This window comes from Protomyctophum parallelum (genome assembly GCF_964188405.1).
Source record: "Protomyctophum parallelum genome assembly, chromosome: 13".
Taxonomy (NCBI): Eukaryota; Metazoa; Chordata; class Actinopteri; order Myctophiformes; family Myctophidae; genus Protomyctophum; species Protomyctophum parallelum.
Window position 1 is genome coordinate 47052795 of NC_139708.1, and position 25975 is coordinate 47078769.

Below are 25975 nucleotides of genomic sequence, written 5' to 3' on the forward strand. Positions count from 1 at the left end.
GTAGATCTGCTATTTTTAAATAGCTAAAGCATAACATGATGCTGACACTAAAATGGGTGCCCGGTCAGAATGGGTTAAAATGTTCAATATCGTAATTATTTTGACCATTTAGATTATAGAAGGTAAAACACCTGTGCGTGAGGATTTGTCTAATTTTTATTTTATAAAAATGTTGAGAAATGTTGCTTTCTCCTTGGGGATTATTCCCTCACTGCTTCCTCATCGATCAACAACACATAATAAAATATATTTTCAAGAGGTCAGCCATGGACTTGCGTTGCAGCGTTGCATCTATATTTGATCGAATTCCGCGTGGGGAAAAAGTGGCTAATTTGTGTTATCTATCTCCATTTTGTAGCAGTTGTCTGTTGTGTGGGCCATTCATCACTGCCATGATGATTCCTTGAGAGAAGTAAAACCTCCAACTCCTGGTCATACTGGTGCCATGGAAACACATATAAGGACCAACAGGTGAGTGTTGTTTTTGGCAGCAAATTTAGATTTTAGTTTCAGTCATAGTCTCTTGAACAGTTTTCATTTAGTTTTGGAATGTTTTAGTGTTGATTTTAGTTGACTAAATACAGTTGATTTAGTCGAACAACATTTATTTTGGCGGGCCTTGATGCAACTAATTGTAAAATGACTGGATCTCTTGTCCACTAGTCCCTTCCTAACATTTTAGTCTAGTTTTTATTTATTTATTTATTTTCCATTTAGTTTGTCAGTGAAAAAGGTAGTCAACGAACATTTTTCGTCTTGGTTTTAGTCGACGAAAACAACACTGCAACAGGTGAGGTTTTAGCTCGTGACCCAACAGAGAAATGTAGACGTTTTCCCTGGGACCCAAACTAATGAAAATGTCTAATTTCAATGTACAAATGCCCCAGATTTTCTTGATTCATCTATAGTACAGGATATGTTGGCTACCAGTATACTGTACCTGTGTAGAGTGTCTCAGTCTAAGATGATCTCCCATTAATTTTTCCCATAGATGTTTCAGAAAGTTTAAGACCTGTAAGCCTAGGACAAAGCCAACACAGATGGTGACAAATCATCAAAAAGTGTTGTACCCTGTTGTACCATCCAAGTCGGCTTTGTCCGAGGCTTACAGATCTTTAAATTAAATATACTTTCTGAAAAGTCTATGGGAAAAATGAATTGGAAATTCTCTTCCAGGCCGCTCGTCAGGGGACGGGACTGCGACGCTATATTAATCTTTAACATCATAAACGTTTATAGTTAACTTGGTCAACATCCCATTCACTGCCAACTGAGCTCTGGGCTCCGGGAAAATCGTAGCGGTGCCGCGCTACGAGCTTGTAGGTCTGCTATTTTGTTTTTAATCGTGAAAATGTGACACATCTTTCAATATTATATTCTTTCAGAGTGAACGTTTTTAACTCAAATCTTTGCTTCTGGGGGGTCCCTCCCTGGAACAACATAATTTTCAGATGGGGGTCGGCAGCCAATTTCATACAATTTCTGGGGTCATTGACATGAAATAATTTGAGAACCACTAATATAGAAAAATGGGTTTTTTCAGAAAACTGTCAGGATTTAGAAGACATTTGTAGAATGGCCTTCAGGTCTAATTGTGTCCCGTTTTGTCGTTGTGATATAGGTACAGCAGCGTATCAGACATAGGCCTACCAGAGGAGGAGCAGCAGAAGATCTCTAGCCTAGCCCTTGGTATCAGCCACAGTTCCCCCAGCTACCAGCGCCACTTGGCCTGCCCTTCCCCCAGCTACCAGCTCCACAGTTCCCCCAGCTACCAGCTCCACAGTTCCCCCAGCTACCAGCTCCATAGTTCCCCCAGCTACCAGCTCCACAGTTCCCCCAGCTACCAGCTCCACTCGGCCTGCCAGATGGACACCGACAGCAGGAGGAGGTCCGGAGCCACCTCCGCCCGCATGCGGGAACAACACGGGAGCATGAAGAGCATCTTCAACGGCAAGATCCTGACCGGGGCCTCCGGTCAGCTGCGCAGCCGCTTCGTGAAGAAGAACGGTCAATGCAACGTGGTGTTCTCCAACATGGAGGAGAAGAGACAGCGCTACCTGGCCGACATCTTCACCACGTGCGTGGACATCAACTGGAGGTACCTGCTGCTCATCTTCTGCACCAGCTTCGTGGTCTCCTGGCTTTTCTTTGGCCTCATCTATTACTTTGCCTCGCTGGCACACGGGGACTTCGACGAGCACCCCGACGGGATGCAAACCGACGGGACGACGGTCGGTGGGGGGATGCCCGGTGGACTCGGTGGTGTCGGAGGCGGCGACGGCTACGTCGGAGGAGGGCAGAAACCGTGGCGGCCGTGTCTCCTCCACGTCCACGGCTTCGTCGGGGCGCTCCTGTTCTCCGTGGAGACCCAGACCACCATCGGCTACGGCTGGCGCTGCGTCACGGAGGAGTGCTCGGTGGCCGTGGTGACGGTGATCGCGCAGTGCATCCTGGGCTGCATCATCGACTCCTTCATGATCGGCACCGTCATGGCCAAGATGGCGCGGCCCAAGAAGAGGAACCAGACCCTCGTGTTCTCCAAGCACGCCGTCATCGCCCTGCGCGACGGCAAGCTGTGCCTCATGTGGCGGATCGGAAACATGCGCAAGAGCCACATCGTGGAGGCTCACGTGCGCGCCCAGCTCATACGGTCCCACGTCACGGCCGAAGGGGAGTTCATCCCCTTGGAGCAGATGGACATCAACGTGGGCTACGATACGGGCATCGACCGGCTGCTCCTGGTGTCTCCGCTGGTCATAGTACACGAGATGGACAAGGACAGCCCGCTGTACGCGCTGAGCAGGGCCGCTCTGGAGACGGAGAACTTTGAGATCGTGGTGATTCTCGAGGGCATGGTGGAGGCCACGGCCATGACCACGCAGTTCCGCAGCTCCTACCTGGCGAGCGAGATATTCTGGGGCCAAAGGTTCGAGTCCGTGGTCTTTGAGGACCGGGGCCACTACAAGGTGGACTACGCCCGCTTCCACAAGACCTACGAGGTGCCGACCATGACCCACCTCAGCGCCAAGGAGATCCACGAGGCCGCCAGCTGGCCCTCTTCCGCCGCCTCCTCCTCCTCCGCCGCGGCGGTGTCGAGATCCGCCAATAAGGACCAAGACTTCATCGTTCCCAGGTCGCTCAGCGCCTTCTGCTACGAGAACGAGGTGGCGCTGAGCTACGGGGACGAGGAGGACGAGGAGGAGGAGGACAACGTCTTCCATCCCTCTCGGGTCGTGGCGAAGGAGAGGGAAGAGAAGATGACGTTGGTTTCCGCAGACTTCCAGAAGATGTTACGGGACAATGGCAATGCCACCACCATGACGTCAGGCCACGGTCATGTCATGTGTGTACTGGGCATGGACCACCACCAGAGGGAGTTTGACATTCTGCGCACCACCATCCCTCTGGATTCAATGGCCTATAAGGCCGAGTCGTAGCCAGTGTGGTGGAAAAAAATACTTTTATTCTTTACTTAAGTAAAAGTATCATTACTGAAATGTACAGTGTAGATATACTCTGTAAAAGTAAGTAAAGTAAAATCCCGGAATATACAATTTACTTGAGTAAAATTACAAAAGTTTGGTATCAAAATGTAAAAGTATTGAGTGCAGGAATGTCCCATTCAATTATTATTGGTGTGTTTCGTAATAATATTCTAAATCTACAAAGTGACTAAAGTTTTCAAATAATTGTAGCGGCGTAAAAGTACAATATTTGCCTCTGAGATCTAGTGGAGTAGAAGTAAAACCTCAGTAAAGTACAAATACCTCAAAAATATACTATTACATATATAAATTACTTTCCACCACTGCATGGTCATAGCAAGGGAGCTATGGGAAAGTATATAGTGCTTCCTGCATCCTACCTCCCCCTACCTCCTACCTCCTACATCCTACCCCCTACCTCCTACCTCCCCCACCCCACAGAGTCCATCATATTGTGTACACACATAGACATCAAAGGGGGCTTCAGCCCCATGCCCTTTTACCCGTCTGTAAAAAAAAACTGCCCTTTCCAGACCACGAATGCAGCATTTACTACATGGTGAAAGAAATGCAAAATGTCCTCCATGCTCTCCTTTCCAATGGCGAAGTCTCCTGAACTTGAACGCAGCATTTTGCGTTGAACTGATTTGTTTAGAAATCCATGTCGTACACCGCCGCATCTCCAAGTGCTGGGTTGCGGCCCGAAAAAAGCTGATCTACAAGCTCTGCGACGCGTTGTGAGCTTGTAGATCTGCTATTTTTGTCCAAAAGTGCCCTCTTACTGGATTTCAGCCCCTGCCCCTCTAACAACCTCTGCACGTCCCTGTTGTATAGACCTGGTTTTGTCTTGAAGAGGGCGTGTTCTTTTATGTATTCTGCACGTATAGTTCCAGAATATATAGTTGTACTACAGTCACTGAAACCCTTTCATGCCTTGCCTGTATTTGAACTTTTAGTCTGTGAATGTTTGTTTCTTCTCTTGGGAGAATATAAGTTGCCATACATACACGGCCATGCACACACAGTGTTAAAGGACCACTTCGCCACTTTTCAACCTACATCTTCATATAATAGGTCCTCTCTATTAATAATCATGATAAAAATGGCACCATTTCCTACTCAGTCTGTGTCTCATATAGGAGGGCTGTGGGAAGTTCAGTCATCATCATGCTCATCAAAAATGCTGATGATTTTACCAGCGTCAGCGTGATACTTTTACCGTTAATTAATTACTCACCTAATGCTGGCTACCGCCGCAGTAGCTCGATATAGGATCCACTTCCACCATGTTTAACGTATATTCCAAAGTGTGTATACATTGTTTAAGTCAAAGATACGCAGCATCATGGCTTTCATATGATAATATAAACTTTGGCTAAAAGCAATCCACCATCACTTCTAATCAATGTTTACAGTCTGTCCCTCCCAGGCATCATGATCTGGAAAAACAACTGTCTGTCATGGAAGTAGGCTACAACCGAAAGAGACTTCCTCTTCCTCTTCAAAATAAGAGCTGGTTTTATTTCTTAAGTGAGCTTACAGGATGTGTAGATATATTTGTAGCACCCTGAGAGATAAGGCTTTGGATGGGTGTCTGTCGTGAGTAGCCTGACCTAAGCAGAGACATTTCTGGCCTAGATGGGAGGGCCGCGGCTCAGAAAAACGCGCACCCTGATTGGATCTCATCGATCTGTCCGTCACCCCCGGCCCCTCCTCTCCCCCCTAGTGCAGCGCTATGTCACATCATTTAGAGCGACGCCTACGCGGAAGGGTTGACTCCCACTTTTAGACTGGTTCAGCCCACTGCTTTTTCCAGGCTTTCATCTTTCGCACAGACGAAATGAAAGCCTGGGTATCGAGGCTAGTCGTGAGTGACTGTGTAACGCTATGTGTGGTCGTCGAACGATCATCTGACAGCCCCGGAGCCCCCTGGAGTCACAACAAAATGGTGCCATTTTATCATGATTATTAGTGAGGACCTAGGTTGAAAAGTGGCGAAGTGGTCCTTTAAGTTAACTGAAGAGCATTAACAGTTTTGAAAGAAATTCATTCTAAAAGCAACATAACAGCATGATCTCTGAGGGATGCTCAGATTAAGATTCAGACATATTTCATAAACGAAGCATGTGGCACAGATTGCTGAACTGAACATAAATAACTGGGGAAAATCTCCAAAAGATTTTTACTGTTGCATTTATAGACGTTGCATCGTTACATTATAGCTATAGTTACAGTTTACAGTCTTGTTTAGTTGTTTTTGTTTCCCTTTTGTGGATGTGGACACTGAATGCAGTATAAATTATGTTTTGTTGATTGATTTTACTGGTCTTAATGCCTGCAATAGTATAAAATAGCCTACTTTGCAAAATGTGCAATATTGCTTGGTGAGTCTGTCTGTTTCATCAAAGATTCTAGTCTGATGTATTTCATTTTTGAGAATGCATCCCTGGATATCTATAGTATATGTTCTGTGCACTGTGCAATATAATAACAAGACCATTTTAAGTGCAGTTAAGTGTAGCTAAGGTACAATATTTTGTATGATACTTTTTAGAACAATATAACTAACACTGTATTGTATATAAGTCACCATAATATAACTAACACACTGTATTGTACAGGAAGTCACCACTCCATTTTGTTGTTAATACCTACAAACATTAATGTATTCTTGCAACCTCCTCCCTCCTCAAACAAAAACAATCAAAATTACTTGAAACTTTGAAACTTTAATTTTTTACTTTAGCCTGTTGAGAGTGTACAAATGCAATAGACGTTTGCTATATTGTATACTCAAACTGAGGTAGACTTTGTTGAATTTTACAGATTACCTGAAACTGACTAATTGGTTGGTTAATTTCTTTGTTTTTTGAAAGTTGCACCAATAATAACAGAAACAGACACAAAAATAGAAAAATGTAAGGTAAATGTAAGGATGGAGAGTGTCATTTTTACTCACTCTGTCTGGTTAATATTTAAAGGTATATTCAGTGATTTCACTCAAAAAACCTTAGGTTTCGTTTTTGGCCTGGGACCCAGCCTTTCGTCCAATCAGGATAGAGAGTCAAAAACGAAACCTACGGTTTTTTGACCCCCTGGGGTTAACTGGGGACAGGGAGGAACTCCTTATATGGTCAGCACACTCTATAGTAGGGAGGATTATCACAACAAAACAAAAAAATAAGTGATATTTGAATTAAGTGAAATCACTGAATATACCTTTAAAATACTAGAGATTATGCTCTCAATGTCAATATCCTGATGATCCTGATGTCAGTATCATGGTTCTGTTGACAGTATCCCGGTCATGTTGTCAGTATCCTGGTGTCAGTATCCTGGTCCTGTTGTCAGTATCCTGGTGTCAGTATCCTGGTCCTGTTGTCAGTATCCTGGTGTCAGTATCCTGGTCATGTTGTCAGTATCCTGGTCCTGTTGTCATTATCCTGGTGTCAGTATCCTGGTGTCAGTATCCTGGTCATGTTGTCAGTATCCTGGTGTCAGTATCCTGGTCCTGTTGTCAGTATCCTGGTGTCAGTATCCTGGCGTCAGTGTCCTGGTCAGTACTTCTGGTAAGTATCCTGGTGTCAGTGTCCTGGTCAGTACTTCTGGTAAGTATCCTGGTGTCAGTATCATGGTCCTGTTGTCAGTATCCTGGTGTCAGTATCATGGTCCTGTTGTCAGTATCCTGGTGTCAGTATCCTGGTCCTGTTGTCAGTATCCTGGTGTCAGTATCATGGTCCTGTTGTCAGTATCCTGGTGTCAGTATCCTGGTCCTGTTGTCAGTATCCTGGTGTCAGTATCATGGTCCTGTTGTCAGTATCCTGGTGTCAGTATCCTGGTCCTGTTGTCAGTATCCTGGTGTCAGTATCCTGGCGTCAGTGTCCTGGTCAGTACTTCTGGTAAGTATCCTGGTGTCAGTATCATGGTCCTGTTGTCAGTATCCTGGTGTCAGTATCATGGTCCTGTTGTCAGTATCCTGGTGTCAGTATCATGGTCCTGTTGTCAGTATCCTGGTGTCAGTATCATGGTCCTGTTGTCAGTATCCTGGTGTCAGTATCCTGGTCCTGTTGTCAGTATCCTGGTGTCAGTATCCTGGTCCTGTTGTCAGTATCCTGGTGTCAGTATCATGGTGTCAGTATCCTGGTCCTGTTGTCAGTATCCTGGTGTCAGTATCCTGGTGTCAGTATCATGGTCCTGTTGTCAGTATCCTGGTGTCAGTATCCTGGTGTCAGTATCCTGGTGTCAGTATCCTGGTCCTGTTGTCAGTATCCTGTTGTCAGTATCCTGGTGTCAGTATCCTGGTGTCAGTATCCTGGCGTCAGTGTCCTGGTCAGTACTTCTGGTAAGTATCCTGGTGTCAGTATCATGGTCCTGTTGTCAGTATCCTGGTGTCAGTATCCTGGTGTCAGTATCCTGGTGTCAGTATCATGGTCCTGTTGTCAGTATCCTGGTGTCAGTATCCTGGTGTCAGTATCATGGTCCTGTTGTCAGTATCCTGGTGTCAGTATCCTGGTGTCAGTATCATGGTCCTGTTGTCAGTATCCTGGTGTCAGTATCCTGGTGTCAGTATCATGGTCCTGTTGTCAGTATCCTGTTGTCAGTATCCTGGTGTCAGTATCCTGGTGTCAGTATCCTGGCGTCAGTGTCCTGGTCAGTACTTCTGGTAAGTATCCTGGTGTCAGTATCATGGTCCTGTTGTCAGTATCCTGGTGTCAGTATCCTGGTCCTGTTGTCAGTATCCTGGTGTCAGTATCCTGGTCCTGTTGTCATTATCCTGGTGTCAGTATCCTGGTCCTGTTGTCAGTATCCTGGTGTCAGTATCCTGGTCCTGTTGTCAGTATCCTGGTGTCAGTATCATGGTCCTGTTGTCAGTATCCTGGTGTCAGTATCATGGTGTCAGTATCATGGTCCTGTTGTCAGTATCCTGGTGTCAGTATCATGGTCCTGTTGTCAGTATCCTGGTGTCAGTATCATGGTCCTGTTGTCAGTATCCTGGTGTCAGTATCATGGTCCTGTTGTCAGTATCCTGGTGTCAGTATCATGGTGTCAGTATCATGGTCCTGGTGTCAGTATCCTGGTGTCAGTATCATGGTCCTGTTGTCAGTATCCTGGTGTCAGTATCATGGTCCTGTTGTCAGTATCCTGGTGTCAGTATCATGGTCCTGTTGTCAGTATCCTGGTGTCAGTATCATGGTCCTGTTGTCATTATCCTGGTGTCAGTATCATGGTCCTGTTGTCATTATCCTGGTGTCAGTATCCTGGTCCTGTTGTCAGTATCCTGGTGTCAGTATCATGGTCCTGTTGTCATTATCCTGGTGTCAGTATCCTGGTCCTGTTGTCAGTATCCTGGTGTCAGTATCCTGGTCCTGTTGTCAGTATCCTGGTGTCAGTATCATGGTCCTGTTGTCATTATCCTGGTGTCAGTATCCTGGTCCTGTTGTCAGTATCCTGGTGTCAGTATCATGGTCCTGTTGTCAGTATCCTGGTGTCAGTATCATGGTCCTGTTGTCAGTATCCTGGTCCTGTTGTCATTATCCTGGTGTCAGTATCCTGGTCCTGTTGTCAGTATCCTGGTGTCAGTATCCTGGTCCTGTTGTCAGTATCCTGGTGTCAGTATCCTGGTCATGTTGTCATTATCCTGGTGTCAGTATCCTGGTCATGTTGTCAGTATCCTGGTGTCAGTATCCTGGTCATGTTGTCATTATCCTGGTGTCAGTATCCTGGTCCTGTTGTCAGTATCCTGGTGTCAGTATCCTGGTCATGTTGTCAGTATCCTGGTCCTGTTGTCAGTATCCTGGTGTCAGTATCCTGGTCATGTTGTCATTATCCTGTTGTCAGTATCCTGGTGTCAGTATCCTGGTGTCAGTATCCTGGTGTCAGTATCCTGGTCCTGTTGTCATTATCCTGGTGTCAGTATCCTGGTGTCAGTATCCTGGTGTCAGTATCCTGGTGTCAGTATCCTGGTGTCAGTTTCCTGGTGTCAGTATCCTGGTGTCAGTATCCTGGTGTCAGTATCCTGGTCCTGTTGTCAGTATCCTGGTGTCAGTATCCTGGTGTCAGTATCCTGGTCCTGTTGTCAGTATCCTGGTCTTGTTGTCAGTATCCTGGTGTCAGTATCCTGGTCCTGTTGTCAGTATCCTGGTGTCAGTATCCTGGTCCTGTTGTCATTATCCTGGTGTCAGTATCCTGGTCATGTTGTCATTATCCTGTTGTCAGTATCCTGGTGTCAGTATCCTGGTCCTGTTGTCAGTATCCTGGTGTCAGTATCCTGGTCCTGTTGTCAGTATCCTGGTGTCAGTATCCTGGTCCTGTTGTCATTATCCTGGTGTCAGTATCCTGGTGTCAGTATCCTGGTCATGTTGTCATTATCCTGGTGTCAGTATCCTGGTCCTGTTGTCAGTATCCTGGTGTCAGTATCCTGGTCCTGTTGTCAGTATCCTGGTGTCAGTATCCTGGTGTCAGTATCCTGGCGTCAGTGTCCTGGTCAGTACTTCTGGTAAGTATCCTGGTGTCAGTGTCCTGGTCAGTACTTCTGGTAAGTATCCTGGTGTCCTGGAGCTCCTGGTGTCAGTAACATGGTGTTTGTGAAGTACAGTACAGTACAGTAGATTAGAATTTCTGACATATAATTTAACACTTGGCAATCAATCTATGAATTGACTAATCATTGCGTCAGTATTTTCAAAATTACTAGTGTTAAAATGTTATTGTCTTTTTCTATGTCCAAATATTTATATTTACTTCATAAAGTTAACATAACTATAACTAGACGCAATTCAAATTAAATAAAAAAGGATTTCAATTCAAAAATAGCAAAAAATAGCTGACACGTTTTGAGCTTGTAGATCGGCAATTTTTGCGACACTAATATGCAATGTGGCCCCTCTGGAGTGAGTGTGGAACTATAGTGGCCCTCTGGAGTGAGTGTGGAACTATAGTGGCCCTCTGGAGTGAGTGTGGAACTATAGTGGCCCTCTGGAGTGAGTGTGGAACTATAGAGGCCCTCTCCATCGACAAAGTTGCCCAGGGGTGGGCCACCCCTGCCATAGATAGCAGACTTTGCTGTACTATCATATTGCTACCACTAGATGACACTTTTCTATCACACAGGGCTTCAAGGGAGAAGTTAGAAAAAGTAATGGTCCCTCTAGTGGTGAATGGTGCCCTGTGTCCAGCAAACACTTATCTAAATCTGTTTGCATGGGGTTTAGATTAGAACAACCTTGTACTGACTAGTGAGAGTAATATACTGTAAACCTATGTGTACACCTTCTTGTCCAAAACCTCAATTATATGGAATTGTAGGCCTACTAGCTGCCATAACCTGCAGTGAGTGCAGTCCTCTGGCCAGACTGGGAAGCGTTAGCCTATATAATGCTGGAAAATGTGCTGCAGGGATTTGCTGCTCAGCAACAGGCTGAGTTCAGGCTCTGATGTCGGGTGATTAGGCTCGTTGGGAGTTGGGACTGACGTATGGCATTGTTGCACATGGTGATCTTAAGTCACATTTATACTATGGTCACCTGACTATGTCACTCCACTGGTTTTCTACACCTTTTAGCAGTGGCTGCTGTGGCCTGAAATATCTGAATCTGTTATTTAGAATTTCATCATGCTTTAGAGGGTTAGGGTTAGAAACGGCCATAGCCACTTGTGCCCAAATGTGCTGACCTCATCACATTGGTGATGACGGCTATGGCTGTTTTTAGCCGAAAGAGTGCTTTTTGTTCAAAATGTATGCTTGGAATGGATTCAGAATCATGAAAACCCTCTAGTTTAACACGTCACATGCGCTACTTAATGACATTTTGATATTATTTTTGACATTTTTGCCTTATATAGGTTGTTAATGGTAAACTCCTATATAAAAGTCACACCCGTGTGAAATGAGGGGCGCTAATATATTAAAGTCTAACTCATGTTGATTAGGTGATGTAATGGTGATGTAAAACAAACGGTGCCACACAAACATTAAACGCCATTAACAATACAGAGACAGGATGTAATAAGGCACATTATTACGTACATTTTCCCTTCATTGTCAACGGCGTTTACAAAACAAACATTGAACTAAAGACAAACATTAAACCTGTTTATAGGTTGGATCAAAAATTTAAAAAAGCTCGGCCGACAGTCAGGCAGCAAGTGGATTCATGAATGTATGAATATAGACAATATTTTAGGCCAATAAAAAGTGCACTTGTAAAATAATGTAGAGCACTTGATTAGTTAATTTGCTTAATTTTGCCAATGATTTTTTGACGTATTATTTATTAATAATAAACTTTATTTGTATAGCACCTTTCATGACATGAAATGCAGCTCAAAGTGCTTTACAGAGCAATGGAGAAAAAAAAGAAATGCAAAGCAACGACATTAAAAAACAAGCAGTAATGCAATACAGTGAGGACATGAATAACAAAAAATATGTTTTTGTATTTTTAAGTAATTCAACTATCTATAAACATGTGCATCAAAGACTATGTTTCAGGCTGTGTGGAAATCCATGACAGGAGGATGTCTGAATAGTAGAAGTGTCTCTTTGATCTTCTCTTAGTAATATTTCCCATGACCTAATTTACAGTATGGGGGTTGACGGGTTGTCAAAACAAAATGTGATGCTGAACAGATACTGTACTTTATAAGGCCTAATCAATGTCTCAACACATTTTAAATCCGTTTTAATGAGGGAGGGGTGTGCATTATGGCGTGTTAATAATTATCTCAGTGGAGCCTTTCAGGTCTGCCTTGTCAATTCTATAATTAAAGCTTTTGAAATTTTAATTCCTTTCTAGTAACATAAGGTTCCAAAGCAGAAAGCTAATGTGCAGTATTATATAGCCAGTAAGTACATTTTATTTATAGAAATAGTAGCCAGTAAGCAGTACATTTCAAAGAGTTTGTGTTTTATGACCTTTCCAGCGCAAGAATTATAATTCAAGTGACCAATGATTGTTCAAAGGAATCAACATAGAACAATTATTCACGGTCAGACAGTAGAAGCAAGCGGATAATATACATAGATATTTTATGTGCTTGAAATGTGAAAAGAGTATTGTATTTTATATGGACATTATACTAACAAGGAACAAACAAGCCATGACAGGCCTTACGTTTTCTGGATAACCACTTAAGCCCTAAACATAAATTATTTAAACGTTTTTACCTATATGCGCCATAATGGCATGCCCAAAATGGGGTGAAAGTGGTTAAAGGGACACTAATGACGTTTAGAAGATTTAGAACACTTTCCTGGGGGTCTTTATGTGTAATATGTGTGTGTAATATGTGGTTTTGGAGATTTTAGCAGTGAGCCCATGCAGTGTCTCCAGTCTGGTGTCATGGACACAGGGCTCAATTCCTTCCTGGACTACAATTCCCATAATGCTTTGGTGCACTGCTCCTCCTTGTGGATAGGGGGAGGGCTGTCTTACAGAGACAACATGTAGTCCAAGGTTAATCAAATAAGGTTAGGAAGCGAAGACCGTACGGTGGACTCCATGTTGCTCCCTGGAAGGAAAGAAACATGCGCAATTGAGCTGAACGCGGAAGTGTTGGCTGCATACAGCTAGCCCATTGCGCATGTTTCTTTCCTTCCAGGGAGCAACATGGAGTCCACTGTACGGTCTTCGCTTCCTAACCTTATTTGATTAACCTTGATGTAGTCCAGGAAGTAAGTGAGCCAGACTCAGTGGAGCCTTCCTGGCAAATGACATGGGGGGTCCTTTTTGTGGGCTTGGCCGAAAGTGGGCGTTACCAAAAGGTGTGCGTGGCCATGGCCGCCAGAAGTCTGTCAGATTTTGACAGCTTCAAATTAGTGTTAAACATAATATAACCCAATTGACTCTAACCTAACTGTAGGGAGTGCAAACACAGTAAAGAACCTGGGGGTTATCATCTATGAAAAGGCAACACAATGAGCAGAAAATAAAAATGAACCATGTAAATACAACAAATTGAGCAGAGCACTGCAGGGAGTTGAACCCCATTCCGGTAAACCAGAAGTACCACAACCAGTGCCTTGGTTTTTGTTTTGTTTTACGGGGTCCATTCGTTGAAATGTAAATTTTGCATTTCAACGGTAAAGTAATTTCACAATTGACATTGTAGGCAATAATTAATAACGGTATGGCACCAGGCCAAAGCCATGGGAAGAGAGTATGTTTTGCACTCTGAGTGTGTGTGTGTGTGTGTGTGTGTGTGTGTGTGTGTGTGTGTGTGTGTGTGTGTGTGTGTGTGTCCGTCAGTTTGTTAACAGCTATCTCCAGCACCATTAACCCGGTCGATGCCAAATTTTGCACACACTCCCTGGATGCCAACGATGAACCTCTGTCCCAAATTTTCCAGAACGGCCTGTATAGCACCACACATTTTTGTATGCCCTCCGAGACTATGGACTATAGCCTTTAGCTTTTCTGTGATTTTCACCTTTTTTTTAAATCCTCAACAATGATGAAGAATCGCGCACTATAGCGCGCCGCTCAATGACCTGAGACCATGGACCAATGAACAACACATACATACATACAACACATTGAGCAGGGCACTGCAGGGAGTTGAACCCCGTTCCGGTAAACCAGAAGTCCGACACCAGTGCCTTAGTTTTTGTGTTGTTGTTCATTTACAGGTCCAGGTGTGCATACGCATGTGCGCCTGTGCGTGTGTAGGTGCATGTGTGCACGCTTCAATGACCACTGTTGGACCCCATGGGGATCAAGGACCTCAGGGAGCCACCCATAATTCACAACAGTCACAGCGAACTCTGTTGCATCACAACTGTTGGCCAACAGTCGTAACCAACACCGCCGCCGACCCACAGGAGAATACCATCGCACAGTGGTATCAGACCAACCACAATCAGCCAGCCCTCAAACCAAACCCTTCGACCTAGAAGAACTCGAAACTGCAATGGGAAAGTTGAAAACCGGAAAAGCAGCTGGGATTGATGACATACTGGCAGAAATTATACAGCACCTGGAACCTAACGCAAAGACCTGGCTCGTGGGGATGCTGAATACATGCATGGTACAGAAAACCATCCCTTCTGTCTGGAGAACGGCCAAAGTGGTTGCAATCCCCAAACCTGGCAAAGACCCATCATCCCCAAAGAGCTACCGACCCATTTCCCTCCTCTGCATCACCTACAAGAGAGGCTGCTACTCCAACGCCTCATGCCACTCATAGACACCAAGCTGACTAAAGACCAAGCTGGTTTCCGTCCCGGCCGCTCCTGTGCTGGACAGAGCTCAACCTCACCCAACACATTGAGGATGGGTTTGAGGGAAAACAAATAACTGGAGCAGCAACTGGAGGGCGAAGCAAGCACGCAGGCAGCTTGTGCTTGCCTGCGTGCCTGCCTGCCTTCCTGCCTGCCTTCCTCATGTGGAAGCTGCATAGTTGAGTTTGTGTGTGTCTTTCTTTTTCTGTCTTTCTTTCTTAGGACGAAGATCAAGGTAGACGCCGTTGGAAGGCTCAACACAAGCCGATGCCCCTAGAGATTCATCCCAAAGCCCAGCAAGCCAGCTAGCCAGCAAGCCCGCCCAGTCAGCCAACGCAGCCAGCCAGCTCCGCCAGTCAGCCAGTGTAGAAAGTCAGGCTGCCAAGCCAGCGCACATCAGCCCTTGCAGTCAACCATTGTAGCCATACCAGCCTTGCTCAGTCAGCTCAGCCAGGCCTCTCTCGAGGCCTGGCTCTCTGTCTGCCTGGCCCGGTCTTCCCCGCCCTGCCTTGCCCTGCAGCAACAGAACCAGCCTTGCTGGCAAGCCAGCCAGCTCAGAATACGAGTTCAGCAAGCCAGCGCAGCTGGCAAGCACGCAGTTAGTCTAAACCAGTTTCAGAAAGGCAGGCCAAGGCAGACAGACAGGAAGACCGAGGCGCCTAGGCAGGCAGACAGGCCAGGAAGGCAACAAAGTGCAGGCAGGGGGACTATCCGGCCTAAGGCTGCGCTGCAAGGGTTGGAGCCTAGCTTGCTCCTGCTGGTCTGGGCTGAGTGGCTGTGGCTGCACAGTAAGGCTGCAGTAACCTAGTCTGGGCTTGTTGCTGCACTGGCTTGCTCAGCTCGCATTCTGAGCTGGCTGGCTTGCCAGAAAGGCTGATTCTGTTGCTGCAAGGCAAGGCAGACATATTGATGTAAATATAGTCTAACATAACATCAGTAGCATTACAAAGTTATTGTGACAGTAATAATTGCTATAGTGTGTGTTCAGTAACAGGAATATTCCTGTCTCTCCAGCTATTTAATAAATAGAAAAGGGTTTAATCAGGAGTTGTAGTAGCCACAGGATAATCTAAGCGGTGGATATTGCTCTTGTCTTCATGTCTTTATGTATGTCAATTGTGTTGTGTTGTTGTTTGTGTGAAAGGGAGGTACTGTTACTATGGGACTGATATATGGGAGTGCATGGGACTGAATGGGAGTGAATGGGAGGTACTGTTACTATGGGACTGATACTATGGGAGTGCATGGGACTGAATGGGAGTGAATGGGAGGTACTGTTACTATGGGACTGATACTATGGGAGTGAATGGGATAGGGATGGGTCCGATTAATCGATTAATCGATTATTGTTTATAGGACCCAAAATCGATTATGAAAATTAATAATCGATAATCGTTTTTTTTTTTTTTTTTTTTTAATGAAAATCTGTTGGAAAGGCAATATTGTCATCCAAACAGGACAGGGCTATAGGCCTACCAAAGTGTGCCTGGGATGTGTCTGTGTAGCTGCATGACTGAGAGGAGTGTGAGTGGAGATTGATTCCAATCAAGATACAGGTTTGGAGGATTTAGCAGGTGTTGGGAATTTACCTAATCAGGCCTAGGCTGGGGTTGCTATGGTGATCAATTGGATCAACAGTGGTCCAGGGACCACCAATGGTCCTCATTTAAAAGATGGAGTTAGTAACCAAATGGACCCTTATTAACTCTCAAGAGTTACAATTATTGTTAATCAACTACATCAGGGGTTCCCAAACTTTTTGGACTTAGGTACCCCTTGGGGGGAAGATTTTTTTTATTTGTAGGGTTCATAAAAAAAAAAAAAAAAAAAATGTTTTTTTTTTTTGTTTTTTTTTAATTAAAAAAAAATCCCCCCCCCCCTCCAAAACGATTAATCGATTAATCGTTAATATTGAATTATACAAATCGATTTTCATTTTGGACACATTTACACATCCCTAGAATGGGAGTGAATGGGACTGAATGGGAGGTACTGTTACTATGGGATGATACGATGGGAGTGAATGGGAGTATGGGACTAAATGGGAGTGAATGGGGTGTACTGTTACTATGTGACTGAATGGGAGTGAATAAAAGTGAATGGGAGTGAATGGGGGAGTGAATGGGACTGAATCGGAGTGAATGGGATTGAATGAGAGGTACTGTTACTATGGGACTGTCACTCCCATTCACTCCCATTCAGAGTGAAAGGGAGTGAATGGGAGGTACTGTTACTATGGGACTGTCACTCCCACCTACTCCCATTCAGAGTGAAAGGGAGTGAATGGGACTGAATGAGAGTGAGTGGGAGTGAATGGGAGGTACTGTTACTATGGGACTGTCACTCCCACTCACTCCCATTCAGAGTGAAAGGGAGTGAATGTGAGTGAATGGGACTGAATGGGACTGAATGGGAGTGAGTGGGAGTGAATGGGAGGTACTGTTACTATGGGACTGTCACTCCCATAGTATCAGTCCCATAGTAACAGTACCTCCCATTCAGTCCCATTCAGTCCCATTAACTCCCATAGTAACAGTACCTCCCATTCAGTCCCATTCACTCCAAATTCACTCCCATTCAGTGTCATATGTCAAAAGACATATATAAATAGGCCAAGCATGTAGGTAGGCACTGGCTGTGAATGAGGACAGTTTGTATAAAGTGATGCAAAGTGTCATGAATGGCGGACTCATCTTCAAAGTGCTGTCCCATTTCTTTCACAACAATTTGGAGCCCTTGCAGCCTCTCACCCTCAAGCACTTACAGCTGACATCATTAAAGTCAATGAGGGTCCAGGGCTCAGGGCTTGAGGGAGGCAATTGGGATTGGGCCAAAGTGTCCATGACAAAGAAAATATATGACGTGGAACTTCCTGGAGTAGAACCAAGGAAGCTAGAACCCGGAAGTGGCTGACGTCACGGCTTAAATACACAATACAGAGCCTGATCTTGGCAGCGTCCTCGGTGGTCTAGTGGACTAGTCATCTGACCTAGAGTCCTAACTTCCTAACTTTGCCTGTTCAAACCCCGTTGGTAAATTTCCTACAACACGGACTACTTGTTTTTGTGAGTTTATGGTTAGGGCTAGTTTGACATGCATTAGACTGCGGACCCCCATTTAGTGGCATTTCTATCTCTGGGACCCCCAGCCAGTAGCCTAACGGGGGTCCCCGGACCCCAGCAACTGACAGGTAGGTAGGCCTACTGGGGGTCCCCGCACCCCAGCAACTGACAGGTAGGTACTGCATGGGTTCCCCGGACCCCCCAGTCTGTGACTCACTGTGCTATTGTAGGCTATAGGCCTATAGGCCTATAGCCTACAAAAAACACTGTGCAAAACTAATGCTTGGAATGGATTCAGAATCAGGAAAACCCCCTATAGTTTCATACCGTATGTCACATGCTACTGAAAGAATGATGCAATTTGGACTTTTTTTCTTTATATAGGATGTTATGGGTATGGTCACATATTATGCTAATAACTCAATTTCCCACAGGAGTTGAATTTCAAACTTTTAGTACATGTTATTAGACACATTTAGAAACACATTGGTGAAGAAATTTCTTGGTAACGATTTAGTTCCCAGATTGGTCAAATACCTGATAAAATGCCCTTACTATTTCCTTCCTTCTTACCCTATATTTGCTCAGGGTATGTTACCTCTTGTAGGTTTTCAGTCACTTCCTGCTACACATTCACACAGTGATACACATTCAGAGCTGTTGAAGTATAGCCATGATTCAAACTGACATCCTCTCAGTCTACAGATCCAACTTCTCCAAATCTCAAAGCTACTACTATGCCTCCAACTCACTTAGGTGCTTCGTTGGCCCCCGAGCAAGCAACAATCAACCGGGGCCAAATAGCCAAAGGGATTTGGGCCCAAAAGCAAGACCTGTAAAAAAAAAACACAATATTTACGCTGTTGTCATTTTGCATACAACTCAATTCCGTTTAAAATAAGGAGGGACTTCAAAATCTAGGATGCACCAGGAGGTTTCAGGAAAATCTGTCCCACCCATTCTACATATTGACCTATTGACCTTCATTGTGGCTATTACATTTCAATACAAAAGGGATATTTCACTTAAACACTTAAAGCAGATTCAGATTTGACATTCATTTGTTAAGACTCGTGGAAAACAGACATCTCTGGCTATGGTAACTGATATTATCCTTCTAATTCATGAAGGGGGGGACGACATATTTTTTTCTATCCCTTTTTTCAATTTTCATTTGTTTTATATATATTTCTTTTCCATGTTCAAAAATATAAAAAAGGGAAGGAAAAAATAATTGAGAAAACACAGTCACAGTCCCTCATGCATTAAAATGATAATTCTAATATAAAAATACCAGGACAGGGTTGTGTGTTTTTCATGAGTCTAACGTGGTCAAAGTGAAATATTAATCATACCTATTGACATTTCTAATCATCAATAATCCCTGCACCTGTTCTCAGGTTATATTGTAATATACAGTCACAGTGGCGTGCACAGATAGATAGGGGGTGCCCTTTTGGCAAAAAACTTTTATTTGTACAGTGTACACTGTACAGTATGTGGACCATGCTGACATTGATCAATTATTGATTAACAAAAGCTTCTAATATATTATTTAGGCCCCAAAATCTATAAATCTCACTATTAAGGCAACCGGCCGGTTCCACGCGCTGCACAAGGTGTCCTTTTCTCACTTGAGCACCTGCCCCTCTAAATGTCTGTGCACGCCACTGCCGATACGGGAGTAATTATATAATACCGTTGCCACTAATTGCTGAGGACAGACAGTAATAAGACCGGCTGTCCTCAACTCACACTACACTACATGTGTTTGAATCCTGCTGGATATAGTTCTGTCATCCTGACTCCCTCTCCCTCAAGTTCTTGAGCTTAGTCCAGTTACCCTGGGTAAACATAGTACATTTCCTTTTCCTTTCCTCTCTCTCTCTTCCCTCTCTTTCTTTGCTCTTGTTTTATGTGAGAAAGCAGCAACGTTGCAGCAACATTCACACTCTGGGGTCTGTCTAACTAGTTAGGTAAAGTTATTAAGTTGTGGCAAATCTGCAAAAAAAAAAAATGCTTACCACTAGCATTCTTCACAATTTGTTCCAACCCAACTCCCTTGGGAAACTTTGTGACAGCTGCTGAAAGTTGGGGTACCATTATCAACCAATATATAAGGCAAAGAATTCCAAATTTCATTATACTTTAAGTAGCATGTGACATGTCAAACTAGGGGCGTTTCATGATGCTGTATCCATTAAAAGCAAAAATAATTCGGCCAAATTCGGTACCCCAACTTTCAGCAGCTGTCACAACGTTTCCCAAGGGAGTTGGGTTGGAACAAATTTATATGTGATGTTAGACACCTTTATGAACACATCTGTGAAGAAAGCTAGTGGTAAGCATTTCTTTTGCAGATTTGCCACAACTTAAGCTAACTTTACCTAACTAAACGTTTTAGACCTCTCTCACAGGCTTCCTGGGAACATCTATATCCATCACTTCTTCTATCAATAACTAATAACTACATCTCCTTGTTTTCTCAGTGGACGACTACTATAGTGTTAGTCTAGTTTTAGTCAACTTAATCTACAGTTGGTTTTTGTCGACAAAAAATAATTTTTGTGGGCCTTGCATGCCGTCGTAATGGCCGGTTTTACGCTTGCTGAAAATAGCCCGTCTACAAGCTCACAACTTGCGACGCGTTGTGAGATTGTAGATCTGCTATTTTCAGCATGCAACCAAGTGTACAGTATATGGATCTCTTCTCCACTAGTCCCTTCCTAAACCTTTTAGTCTAGTTTTTATTTGTTGACGAAATTGTCAACAAATCTCCCTGTGATACGGCTCTACAGTCTAGAGGGATCTCCCAGTGATACAGCCCTACAGTCTACTCTAGACTCTAGAGGGATCTCCCTGTGATACAGCCCTACAGTCTAGACTCTAGAGGGATCTCCCTGTGATACAGCCCTACAGTCTAGACTCTAGAGGGATCTACCTGTGATACGGCCCTACAGTCTACTCTAGACTCTAGAGGGATCTCCCTGTGATACAGCCCTACAGTCTAGACTCTAGAGGGATCTCCCTGTGATACAGCCCTACAGTCTAGACTCTAGAGGGATCTCCCTGTGATACGGCCCTACAGTCTAGACTCTAGAGGGATCTCCCTGTGATACGGCCCTACAGTCTAGACTCTAGAGGGATCTCCCTGTGATATGGCCCTACAGTCTAGACTCTAGAGGGATCTCCCTGTGATACGGCCCTACAGTCTAGACTCTAGAGGGATCTCCCTGTGATACGGCCCTACAGTCTAGACTCTAGAGGGATCTCCCTGTGATACGGCCCTACAGTCTAGACTCTAGAGGGATCTCCCTGTGATACGGCCCTACAGTCTAGACTCTAGAGGGATCTCCCTGTGATACAGCCCTACAGTCTAGACTCTAGAGGGATCTCCCTGTGATACAGCCCTACAGTCTAGACTCTAGAGGGATCTCCCTGTGATACGGCCCTACAGTCTAGACTCTAGAGGGATCTCCCTGTGATACGGCCCTACAGTCTAGACTCTAGAGGGATCTCCCTGTGATACGGCCCTACAGTCTAGACTCGAGAGGGATCTCCCTGTGATACGGCCCTACAGTCTAGACTCTAGAGGGATCTCCCTGTGATACGGCCCTACAGTCTAGACTCTAGAGGGGTCTCCCTGTGATACGGCCCTACAGTCTAGACTCTAGAGGGATCTCCATGTGATACGGCCCTACAGTCTAGACTCTAGAAGGATCTCCCAGTGATACAGCCCTACAGTCTAGACTCTAGAGGGATCTCCCTGTGATACGGCCCTACAGTCTAGACTCTAGAGGGATCTCCCTGTGATACGGCCCTACAGTCTAGACTCTAGAGGGATCTCCCTGTGATACGGCCCTACAGTCTAGACTCTAGAGGGATCTCCCTGTGATACGGCCCTACAGTCTAGACTCTAGAGGGATCTCCCTGTGATACGGCCCTACAGTCTACCAGAGTGTCTCTGATAAGCTCGGGGACGTCAGTCCGCCGGTCGGTGCGGAAACTTGGACACAGGCCACTAAAAACCGCTGATTATAGCAGTATAGCCACTTTACTTTGCGTTTATGCTGCTTGCATATATATGCAGTATGTCAAGTATATCAGATTTTCTTTTCTTTAATTAGTCTGTGCATGTTCCTGTACCATAATGAAATCACTCTCCTCTCTCTTCCTTCTTTTCTCTCTCTCTCTCTCTCTCTCTCTCTCTCTCTCTCTCTCTCTCTCTCTCTCTCTCTCTCTCTCTCTCTCTCTCCAGATTGTAATCAAATTAAAATCACCCTCTGTCAGGCTAATAAGCCACTTCCCCTTTCGGCACTTCATAGCTATCCTCTCTCCACCTCCCTTTAATTATCTACCCCCCCCCCCCCTCCCATACACACCCACAAGTTACAACTCCCATCTTTCTGTCCTCCACTCTTCCCGTCGTGACCCGGTGGGTCCGACGGGGGTAACAGCGTTGCATGTCAGACCTCTTGAACCTTCGGGGGAGAAGAAGAGGAATTTCTCAAAAGATGGGCTAAAAACCAAAGAGAGAGAAAATAAACGAGCTGTTTAGCGACTCCTCCATACCAGGCCTCGGGGCTCTCTCTCTCTCTCTCTCTCAGGTCTTTATCAGTAAGTCAGCGGGGTGAATGAATGAGCTCTGCTCAGTGGGGTGGTGGTTAAAGAAGGAGAAATGGTGGTGGGTTTCAACTGGCTATTAGGGGTGATTTGGGGTGCTCCTACTGACTTCCCATTGTACATTGTCTCCCAAAGTGAGGAGCCAAGCTAGGCCCAACAGTGAGCCTTTGTGTCAGACATTTAACTGCCCGTTAGCATGCTAATTATATGGGGATGTGCGTGTGTGTGTGTGTGTGTGTGTGTGTCTGTGTGTGTGTGTGTGTGTGTGTGTGTGTGTGTGTGTGTGTGTGTGTGTGTGTGTGTGTGCGTGCGTGCGTGCGTGCGTGCGTGCGTGCGTGCGTGCGTGTGCGTGTGTGTGCGTGCGCGCCGGCATGTCTATCTCTCATGTTTTTTTTCCTTCCATAATTTCCACTACTATATATTTCCTCCTGCTTGTCTCTCTGTTCAGTCAGGAGGCCCTGTGACCCTTGACCCCAGCCACCCACCACTGTTCTCTCTCCGTTTCTGAGATGACCCGCTTCCTGTTGTTTCCGTTCTCTTCACATTTCCAACGTCTTGTTCGTAAAGTCATTGTTTTGCCCTTGTTTTCAAGTCAGTAATGATGCTTCCTCCTCCAGCTCCTACAGATCTGAAACATTGTTTGAACTTTTTACGTCCCTTTTACGCATATTGTCCGCCGGCGGCCTATCAAATCCGTCTGCCCAGTCACGCGTCTCATTCACGAGTAACAACGTTGTCTGCTTCTGTCGACTTTCCAACTCGCCTGATCCTCGTCCAAACCGGCTGCTCCAGGATTAGAGGTGTACGGTTACAGATTCCCAAAATATTTTGTGCCAAAGAAGTCTACAGTATATATCTTGGGATGAGAAAAGACAGATCGCTGGCTGTTTCCTGTTTGTGCGTGTGTACGTATACATGCATGCGCCTATCGATCGATCAATCAATCAATCAATCAATCAATCAATCAATCAATCAATGAAATAATTCCTGACACAGGACTGTCGGAAGCCTATTCTTCATTAGACCTTCATTCATTAGATCTTCACATGACCTCCCGTTAGCCCGAGCGATTATGAACAACAATCCCAAACCCAGGAAAACCTAAGCCCAGTCTTAACAGGCAACGCTTCAGTCTCAACCGGCCACGTAGGTCGCTAACCCTAACCTCAGTTTTAACCGGCCACGTAGGTCGCTAACCCTAACCTCAGTTTTAACCGGCCATGTAGGTCGCTAACTCTAACCTCAGTCTTAACCGGCCACGTAGGTCGCTAACCCTAACCTCAGTTTTAACCGGCCACGTAGGTCGCTAACCCTAACCTCAGTCTTAACCGGCCACGTAGGTCGCTAACCCTAAACTCAGTTTTAACCGGCCACGTAGGTCGCTAACCCTAATCTCAGTCTTAACCGGCCACATAGGTCGCTAACCCTAAGCCCAGTCTTAAAGGTATATTCAGTGATTTCACTCAAAAAACCTTAGGTTTCGTTTTTAAGAGTGGGACCCAGCCTTTCGTCCAATCAGGATAGAGAGTCAAAAACGAAACCTAAGGTTTTTTGACCCCCAGGGGTTAACTGGGGACAGGGAGGAACTCCTTATATGGCCAGCACACTCTATAGTAGGGAGGACTATCACAACAAAACAAAAAAATAAGTGATATTTGAATTAAGTGAAATCACTGAATATACCTTTAACCGGCAACGCCTCAGTCTTAACCGGCCACGTCTAACCCTAACCTCAGTCTTAACCGGCCACGTAGGTTGCTAACCCTAACCTCAGTCTTAACCGGCCACGTAGGTCGCTAACCCTAATCTCAGTCTTAACCGGCCACATAAATTGCTAAACCTAACCTCAGTCTTAACCGGCCACGTAGGTTGGACTAAACAGAGGTCGGATTTAAGGGCATTCCCCATTTAGAGGATGGCATGTTTTCTTCTTGATTTGGTCTCTCTAAATCCAATACTATTTCATAAGGCCAGAGGCAAATTTAGATACACGATGGACTCATTATTCCTTCACTCTTTCCAGGGATATCAAAACAACAAGAACAAACCATTTGGAATACTAGAATAACACACATCACCATGTGTTCATCCTAACATGTGTTCATGTGTTCATGTGTTCATGTCACGTGACATCGCTGGCTTCAATTCAGAAGCCTGTGCTTGTTGCCACTAGTTGCCGCACAATGTGAAGTCACTTGGAATTAACCCATTCTGGGCGGGAACCCCTTTTATGTTATAATTTAGCTATTGAAAAATAGCAGATCTACAAGCTCGTAGCGCGCCACTCGGTGGCGCGCTACGAGCTTGTAGATATGCTATTTGTAGGTCTGCTATTTTTTTTTTAAATCGTGAAAATGTGGCACAAATCTTTGAATATATATTCTTTCAGGGTTTCAGTTTTAAACTTGAAAATTAAGTATTCATGAGAGCATTCTAAATGGTCTCTTGAGAGTGTCAAATGAAACCAAGAGTTAAAGATCTATATAAGGGTCCATTTGGTTACCAACTCTGCAACATTTAGCTGGGATCCACCTGGAAGCACCTCAAGGACCACTGGTTGAAAACCACTGGTGTAGACCCTGGGGGAGCAACTAATATATAGCCTGAGGTTCAAGTGATTAAATGTGCACTCCTGGTAATGCCGTCACTCGACAAGACAGTATACTTGACCTCAGTGGCGTGCACAGATAGACACTAGGGGGTGCTAGAGCACCCCCTGCCCTTTTGGCAATGTGCTCTTAAAAAAAATATATATAATAATATATATTTTTTAATTTGTATAGTGTGTGTGACATTGATCAATTCTTGATAAAAACGCTTCTACTATATTATTTAGGCCCCCACATTCTAAAGCTATGTTTCTATGTCAGTGGTTCTTCGATAAAAAAGAAAATAGCAGACTTACAAGCTCATAGTGGCGCGCTATGAGATAAATGTCTGTGCACGCCACTGCTTGCCACAGCTGTATAGAGTAGGAGAGTAGTGACACGCTTTGATAGTTCCAAACATTGCTCCTAATATGGCTGGAACTATCCCATTGAGATAGAATGAGCACTTCCGCATTCCATTGTAAGAACGGGAGTCAACGCTATAGAGTCACCACTCTCTTACTATATTACTCAGACCTGTAAGTACTGGACCTTGACCTGACCCATGACCCATGACCCCATGAATGAGGGATAGAACATCCTCATGGCAAATATAGGTCAGTGTGCTCAAAAGACACATTCACAGTCAATATAGTGGCGTGTCAATAATTGATCAATATGTAATGGTACAACACTTAAACAGTGGCAAAAGTGCCTTTCATCTGCTGCTATACAAGGGCTGCATTGTTGGGGTCTATATGCCCAACATGCATGCTTAGTGACGCAATTTCTGCTGCGATAGAAACATGTCAACACAGTGACACCAGTAATGGGAATATAGAGATCAGACGTCTGCGCGGGGATGGTGTTTTAAGCATTTATGATTATACTTTAGCTGTTGAAAAATAGCAGATCTACAAGCTCGTAGAGCGGGACTCTACTCTACGAGTTTGTAGAGATGCTATTTTTGAAAAGTCGCAAAAATTAGGAGTTGGCAAC

The 25975-nt window shown here is 44.8% G+C and overlaps 2 protein-coding genes across 2 annotated transcripts in view; both read left to right on the forward strand.

The window, feature by feature from the left end:
* The window catches only part of LOC310869848 (histone H1-like), a gene marked incomplete at both ends in the record, with an annotated part of 720118 nt that overhangs the window by 445825 nt on the left and 248318 nt on the right, over positions 1 to 25975 (forward strand). The gene's annotated exons all lie outside the window — the stretch shown is intronic.
* kcnj4 (potassium inwardly rectifying channel subfamily J member 4) lies at positions 446 to 3437 on the forward strand (the record flags this gene model as incomplete). Its single annotated transcript, XM_083780399.1, has 2 exons — positions 446 to 471; positions 1622 to 3437. 2 exons carry the CDS (start codon positions 446 to 448, stop codon positions 3435 to 3437), a joined length of 1842 nt encoding a protein of 613 aa, XP_083636525.1.